This window comes from Chaetura pelagica, unplaced genomic scaffold, assembly GCF_000747805.2.
Source record: "Chaetura pelagica isolate M959 unplaced genomic scaffold, ChaPel_1.0 scaffold213, whole genome shotgun sequence".
NCBI classification, from domain to species: domain Eukaryota; kingdom Metazoa; phylum Chordata; class Aves; order Apodiformes; family Apodidae; genus Chaetura; species Chaetura pelagica.
The window spans coordinates 1,346,526-1,354,770 of NW_009952597.1; the positions used below are offsets into that span (position 1 = coordinate 1,346,526).

Below are 8,245 nucleotides of genomic sequence, written 5' to 3' on the forward strand. Positions count from 1 at the left end.
TCAGACCTTAGTCACAAAGCTCTGGATTAAGTGCAGGTTAAGGTTTAAAGAGGCTTTACTAAATTAATCATGTGGAGGATTCAAATTTTCTAGCTGCAAATCTGTTTTCATACCAAACTGTTTCCACACCAAACCCCAAAACATTGGCTAAGCTTGAGAAATCTGTAGCTTCACAAAAATAAAAGAAGTCATAATGACATTTTAGGAAGACTCTGTCAAATGGAAATTCCTGAAGAGCTATGTATTTTTCCTTTCTGGTCTATATGTTTCACAAGTAGGTAATTCTTTCTTTCAAAAAGAGCAATCCTTAATATTTGGTGAAAAGGTAACTAGAAAAACCCAAATTTATTCCTCTGCTTGTAGTGCACCCTTGAAATTTAGAGGCCATTTTATACTAATTTTTTTTTTTTATCTCTTCACAATTCAGCTCACTGCCATAGACAAACACACACACCAGAAAAGCCTGACTTTGTAGATATAAATACATACCTTGGTATCCTAGGGTCATGCCATGTGCTAACTCCAGTCTGTGTGTGCAAAAAATAAACCTGCCCCTGTACCGTTGTTCTTTGCTCTATGAAAAAAGGAAAAGATTATTCTTAATTACAAACCTGAAATAAAAACAACAAACAACTAAATAGTTTGCTTAAAGCCATTAGCTTTGAGCTATTCTAGCACATTCTGTTCTATTCAAGCATATTCTATTTCTATCAGAGCTAGGAGAAAGTACCTGAGCCACCCCCCTGATCTCTTGTAGCAGGGTCTGTTTTGTCTTCAAACACTGACTTCACAAATGTACTTGACTACACATTGCAGTGCTCTTTTGGAAACTCACAGATCCATGCATCAGTTTGTTTTAGTTTGTATCTTTATTTTTAGATACTGAGACAACCCAAACCCCCAAACTAGATTTCTTCACTCTTGGATTTGGTGTGCCCTTTTCCAAGCTTCAAAGTCTTCTTAATCTTATCCTCCCTAATCTTCTGTACTACAGGCCTCTTTGTTGCTTTTATATTTTCCTGCTCTTCTCTCAAGTGTGGGCTCAAACCTACACAACATGCCAAGGAGGAAGGAAAAAATAGCATGACTGCTCCAGTTTAAAGAGCTCTTTACGTTTGTTCTCCCTAGATACACAACCAAGATTAGCAGGGAATTTTCTGTAACATCATCATGCCACAAACTCATGTTTAATTTACCATCAACCCTTCAGTGTATCCTGGCGTAGCCACCTGCTAATTAGCCAATCCCAAACTCCCATCTGCCCTGCTTAGCTCCTTTTCCATTAGATGCACGTGGATGCTGCAGGTTCTAACAGGTGAACCACATTTATTTAATAAAATGGGAGAATTTTTCTCTGAAGGCTTTAAAAAAAAACCCAACACTTGAGTTTCACAGTTCTGGAAGCTCTCACCGTAGCCTTCTGGTAGGTCAGGCGACTGGTGACCATGAGGTCTGTTCTGAGGTGTCTGTACGTGGCCTCGGACCTCAGGAGTCCGGAGTCTCTGTGCCTGAAGCCTCTGATCTTGGCTGGGAGACTCCACGAAGCGACAGTTGCCCCCACCAGCAGCCCCCGTGGTGTCTGTGTAGGGGGCTGGCTCCTCCATAAAACAGCTCAGGGGCCTCCCTGGTCCAGAGTCTTCATAAACCGTTCTGAAAATGGGGAAACTTCAAGAGTTTCCATCACAGAGAAGTGAATGCAGAAATAACAGCTTCTCTTTCTCCCCATTACTTCAAGTACTGCAACTTTTAACCCAAGATGATGCCATTTTCTTACTGGTTTTATATCCCAAATTTCCCACGGAAGTGCCAGCAGCACTGGTAACAAAAACCATCAAGTCCTACCCAGTTTAGCTTATTTTCTTCAATTAAATAAGCAGCTATAACCTTACTACACAATACATATTCCCAGACAATGTATTAGTCATGCTGATAATTAATATTTCTAGTGTTAATTATATTCTTTCCACAAATAAACGATTTTTCTAATTAAGTGTAAAGAGAACAATCCTTACCCTTCATTCTCCAAAAGCCCTCTACAGTCCACTACAGAACCTCCTGTGCCTATTCTGTCCCGTGTCTGTAAACTGACTGAAATAAATAAAAGAAAAACACCAAACATAAACACAAGTTAGTAAAAGAAGAACTTTTCCCTTCAGAACAATATAAAGGCAAACAATCCAAATTTATACTGGGTAAAATATTAAAGAAAGCTGCATGCTGAGGGCACAGCTTTTACCAAAACTTCTTCAATAACCCTAAAGCATTCCTGATTTTTAAAAATGGAGAAGAGAAATCAGAGGCATGCCCCCCCCAAAAAAAAACAACAACCCTTAAGCTGAGTCTGTTTTCTGTAACTATTAAACTTGCCAGGGTCTCCACATCTGTGTTTCATGAGGACCCAGGGAAGGAAGCTGGAAAGAAATTCCTCACCACTAGATGTCATCGTTACAGTGAGAATTTGGGATTTGCCAAACATTTTTATAGATCAATGAAAAGCCTGGGTTGTTGGGTGGGAGCAGCAGAACGTGGTGAGATGGGGTAAATCAGCTGTAAAACTAGCACAGCCTTGTCGATATTTGGGCTACAGGAGGTGATGGTATTAAAACAGCAGTTTGCAAAATTTCTCTTAACTCCTTCAGATCCTCTTTCCCACGTAAGATTTTCTTTGCCTGTCACCTTGGTCCAAAAGCAAACAGCTTCACAGCAACACTGGCCCTTCCAGAGCTGTATTAGGAACCTGGCCAGATGCATTTCCTCTTTCTTATATTGAACATTATGAACAGAAAGAAAACAACCTCCTGCCTAGGAATATAACCAACATTTTCAGGTAATGTAATTTATTCCCATCAAAGTCAGAAGAAAAAACACGAAAAGGCACTGCAGCAAGAAAGATTGCAGGTTTCTTTTTTTTTTTAATAGAGCATTTGTCCATATAGTGTATTTACCCAAGAAGATGAAAGTTTAGCTGAGAGGATTCTTACCCACTATTTGGCCTCGTACAGCATCAGTATCTGTGGGATTGAGTTTGCATAGATCCAAACGCTGGTCTGCAAATAAGAATTCGAAAGATCAACAAAACACTGGGGAGGAATGGCTGGGAATATTATTCACTACTCAGATACAAGGCATAAAAGGTTCTTATTTGTGCCAGGAATTGCTCTTACATCCAGTATCTTTTAGCCTGCTGATGGCATTGGAGAGGAGCCTGACACACCCCAGGAAGCCAGCTCCCTGCTTCTTGTGGATTTTTTTATGGTTCCATACACTGATGGTTATGGAATCTGTCTTCCCAACATATCTAGAAAAACACAGAATAGAAGAGTAATTTTAGAAAGAAAAAAAACTAAATTATAATAAGTTGAAGAGAAGTAATCACTACAGCAAAGACAATCTTTCTTAACAGCTGGACAACAATGCTCCAGTAGAGCTTCCTCCAAGCAGCTGTGCTGGGAACCTGACACACAAATATTCCCCAATTCAAACACCTAAAAGCAAAGTAGCACTTCTTTATTAACAGGCAAATTTTTGTTGCAAAAAAATAAAAAATAAAACCAGTCCTCCTCAGCAACTGTGACTCTTCTTGCTAATGCAAAATTAAGCTGCAGTGCCAACCCCTGCAGTCCATTTACTAGATAAATCTCTGGAATATTTTTTACTTATGGCCTCAGAAACAACTCACAGATCATAATGCTGGTTCCATTTGGGGTCCAATGTGTTCTTCACAGTGTCAGTGGAATGGCACTGACCTGACCCATCAACAACTATTTTTGCAAATGGGTCAGGAAATCCTGTGGAAGGGAAAAGATGCTATTAAATAGAGTACTTTTTTGTTTTGTTTCTCCCAAGATAATGCTATCATGAGCTTCTGCTTCTCCCCATCAAGAAAGACAAGTTGCCATTATCCTAAAACTATTTTAGTAAATCCAACACAGAGAACTGAGTTCCTAATTAGATAATGTACTTCCATCACACAGATTGTTATCTGCCATAAATTGTGAGAGTTTTTAGGAAAACAAAAAGCTTAAACATGCTTAATGTCACAGCACATTCCCATGCATGCTGATAAATAGGCATTTTTATTTGGTCTGAAACGTAATATGGAGACTGCAGCACTGGGATATTTTACTCCTACCCTTGGCATCCTTTATAACTTGAGATAGTTTTGAGATGGATGCTCTGGGTACCTCTCCTGTCCCCGAACTGTAAGCAGCAACCTGCTTGTGGTCTCATCAGCCAGGCTTCCAGATATAATTTGTGAGTCTTTGGTCCTTCCAACCCTAAGTCTATGCTCTCTAAATACAATTCAGAGGAACGTGCTCCTGTAGCAATGCCATGTTACTGCAAGGATGGGACCACAGAACAAAGGACATACAGAGATGAGCCACAACAGCCATGCACAATCTACACACAAATCTGATTCCTCAGGAGGAGAAAGTTCTACAACTAGGGCATACTTACTGAAGAAATCTTTCTTTGCAAGATTCTTGGCACATAATACTGCAAAACAAGAGATCAGAACAAGAAATCTTAAAACCATTTAAAAAAAGAAAAAAGCTTTCTGGCAATCATATCAGCTACAATATCACCTGATTGCAATTCATTAAACCCCCCCAAATATTAAATGTGAGCATTGTTCTCTTTATCTGTGATTGGAATACGTATTTACATAAAGAAAAAAATCCCTTTGCTTTTGTTCTATTGTTACAATATACAGAAGATTTAATGACTGTCCCTTTGTGTTAAAACCTCCTGATGCTCACGCAAATGCTAAACCAGAATTTTGCTGTGTTGCTTCAGAACCCACCCATTTTACACAGAATCAGCCTGGTTGGAAAGGACCTTGAAGACCATCAAGTCCAACCATAAACTAAATCCATCAACCATAACCTAATCTACCTGTTCAGTGCTTAAATCATGCCCCTAAGCACTACATCTTAGGACATATTTAGAACAAAGACTAAACAGTTTCTGAACCAAGAACGGTTCTGGGACTCCTGGAGAAGACCTCTAGGTGAGGTCCCATCAAACTGAGTGCAAACTCCTGCTCTTTGCAGACAGAAGGTAGATGATGTATCTAAATCAAATCAGGGGAGGGAAGCTGTAACAGCGTAAGCAGCTTGCAAATGCAAAAAGGTTTTGTGGTAAATATGGCAGGACCTCACTCAGCAGAAAAAATCATCATGAAAAAATATTGCATCAATAAGTTTTCCTTTGAAAGGGCCACAAATGAGACATCATTTTCCCTCTCTACTAAATAGCACAGTAGTTTAAGCAAAAATTAGATCAGGAAACTCGCATCAATCTCCATTTCTACCAGCTCTATTACCAGCCCTGAGCCTAATTTTACTTTTCAATAAGGACTGCTCAGTACGACCTCAGCAGCCCAAGTTTTCAGTATCCATTACACTCTTAAAACATGCCAGGAAAAATAACTACAGAGCCAAAGATAAAAATATTAAAGTTCTAACTTATCTATAAGTCAGATCCAAGAGAGGAAGATAACTATAAAAGACCTAAATATTTTTAATATAGTCTCTTTTCCACCAAGTTCAGATCTTTCAGCATGAGAATAAATGCTCAGAAAATACTGAAATGGCAATTTCCCCTAGTACAGACCCCTTCTCATCTCTGTCTCACCTTGCTCCTCACTTACAGTCAAGTTCAGGGCATTTACACACCTTAACTCTATGTTGGGGAAAGTGAAGACTCGGTATCAAAACTATGAGAATGAATAAATAAATAAATAAATATTTTTACATTTGCACTAGAACTTGAGAGCAAAATCCCCCACCTAACACAGCTAGCAGATAAAAACTGCCTCACTTCACATGTCAAGCAAACAGACCAATGAAATCCACTATTTAACCCAGATATTCATGGGAAAAAAAAAATACACAAATCCCCTGTCTTGGTAATAATTAAAGCAGCCACACCAGGAAACTATTTTTAGAATGGATTAAAAATTCGTGTACTGGCAAACTGCACAACAAGAGAAAGTTCCTCTTCTATTATCTTTTTTTTTTTTTAACAACTGTCCAAAAACAGAGAAGTCTGCAGGACAATTTGAAACAAAACAGGATTACAGAATCACCGTCTGCTGGTCTATGCAAGCACCACAGAGCAACCTTTAATTTCCCCTTCCTGTTGTGAGTGCTTCAGAGTAACAAATACCAGAAAAAAAAAACAAACAGAAATAAAGTACAGGTAAAATCAGAACTTTTATGTTCTAATACTAGCCAAAAGGAATTGTAAAGCTCCTGTGAGTGGTGGGGCTTGTCTTTAAAAAAATATTTTAAAATCAAATCACTCATTTCACTTCCACATCCCCTATTTTAAGAGCACATTATTGAGCTGGAAAAGTATGCCATCTGTAACTACCTTCATATAGTCTGGCTATATAATTATTACATTTATTCTATATTTCAGGTGTGCTTTCTAGAGCTAACTACCAGCATGAGTTTCTAAAGCTGTTATAGAAGAATTACCTTTTTTCACTTAACTCTCTTCCCTCTGCCACAGGCTTTCAATCTACAGTAGACAAGCACGGCTGCCAATTTTCCAGTTGCAGCCTGTGAAACCCTCAATTTTAGGTTGCAAAAATCATTACTCTTTCTTTTAAGAAAAATATTTGCACAACAGCTAATAGCTGAAATAAATCTTTCTGAAGCAATCTCTAGAACCTGGCTGCCCGAGATGGACCATTGGCTCTGATCCACTATTTGCATATTAAACCCACTAGAGAAAAAAAATATTTTTGAGTGCCCTATCACTTAAAAGCCATAGATTTCTAAATTCCAGTAAAGAAACAGGTGACAAAGGTCAGCAACGGGAGACTTGGACGTGAAATGATGCCAGGGGTGAGCAGACAGCCCCTCCCTGCTCTGCAAAGCTGGGTACATGCCAGATGTCCTCCTTAAATATGTTGCCTCTGATAGGACTTCAACAAGACTGCCAGCAGGGCCTGGATTCCTCAAGTCCAAACCCCAGGAACTCGGGTAGATTTAGTTATAAAGGCTTATACAGTTATTAATTTTATCCCTGCATCAGCAGCGGGCGTAGGAGAATGGGATGGATGCTTATCTGCAAACCAGGCACCTGAGCTCTGCACAAACCTCATCTTGGCCTCATTTCCAGCTTTCCAAAGTGCTTTTTCTTTTCAGTATTCGTTCTTTTTAAACACAGAAGGTTTAGGGCCTGGCAGCAGGAGCAAGCTCCCTGCATTTGTTGCAATGTTACAAAAGGTACTAATTCTCCTGACTTGGGCATTTACATTCTGCCTTCTCAAAGTCAACCAACTTGTTACAGCTTGACACAGTATTTGTTTACACTCTGCTCTGGATTGCTGCACAGCACTGAAGAACTGCTGGGGTTTTTTTTTTTAATACAACAGATCCCAAACAACACTGAAACAATGTCTTTACATCTAGATTATAATATTTATAAAGGGATGGGAATGTTTTTTCAAGTACCTGACATTATTGAGATAATTTCAAAGGCCAAATTAGCCAGCTGGGTAAAGTACTAGTGTGAAAGTGTATTTGGCAGGAGGTGAAGAAAGGATGAGCCTTGCACAAAGTCAGTATTCACCCTGGGGATGTCTTCCATGCAGATGTAATTTGAGCCAGTCGAGTGGTTCCTCTGCCAGCCCCTGGTTGTCCACCCTGCTTCCAAAGCAGAAATGAATCATCTGCTGTGGTTCAGGAGGAGCCGTAGGAACAAGCTAGAGAAGGGTGTAGTAAGGGAAGCATAGAGCGGCACCAAGGTCTGAACAACCCAGCCGAGAATTGCATCAGAAAGCTGCTGCCTCATCACCTGAGACACCTCTCTCTGCAGCAAGACCAGCATTTTCAGAAAGGAGGCAGAGGAAGGGCAGCCTGGCTGAGGAACCATTTTAGACACCCCAGACCCAGGCTACAAAAATCAAATTCCTCCTCCTGAACGGGCAGTGCTCCGAGGACGGCTGCGGGTCTGCAGCAGAGACCTCACGTTGCCTGTGTCTGCACCAACACCAGGTTTGGTCACACACAACAAGCCCCATCCCACAGCAGGGTGCCAAGATGCTGCAACCATTTTCAGCTGCACAGCGCTAAGATGCTACAAGTGTTTTCAGCTGCACAGTGTGAAAACCAGGTAGTTGTGTTTTGGGACCCGGGGGGAGGGGGGAAAGGGGAGAGAGAGAGAAAAAAAAAAAAAAAAAAAAAAAAAAAAAAAAAAAAAAAAAAAAAAAGAGTTTAAAAAATTTTTA

At 39.9% G+C, this 8,245-nt stretch overlaps 1 protein-coding gene across 1 annotated transcript in view; it reads right to left on the bottom strand.

Annotated features, from left to right (window-relative positions):
• The window catches only part of SMURF1 (SMAD specific E3 ubiquitin protein ligase 1), a 29,668-nt gene that overhangs the window by 10,980 nt on the left and 10,443 nt on the right, over positions 1 to 8,245 (bottom strand). Inside the window, exons 2-8 of the mRNA XM_009993720.1 lie at positions 4,459 to 4,497; positions 3,680 to 3,788; positions 3,165 to 3,298; positions 2,982 to 3,047; positions 2,013 to 2,088; positions 1,412 to 1,650; positions 490 to 574 (exon numbers count right to left, since the gene is read on the bottom strand). Coding sequence (XP_009992022.1) covers positions 490 to 574; positions 1,412 to 1,650; positions 2,013 to 2,088; positions 2,982 to 3,047; positions 3,165 to 3,298; positions 3,680 to 3,788; positions 4,459 to 4,497 — 748 coding nt within the window. The remainder of the gene's footprint in view (positions 1 to 489; positions 575 to 1,411; positions 1,651 to 2,012; positions 2,089 to 2,981; positions 3,048 to 3,164; positions 3,299 to 3,679; positions 3,789 to 4,458; positions 4,498 to 8,245) is intronic.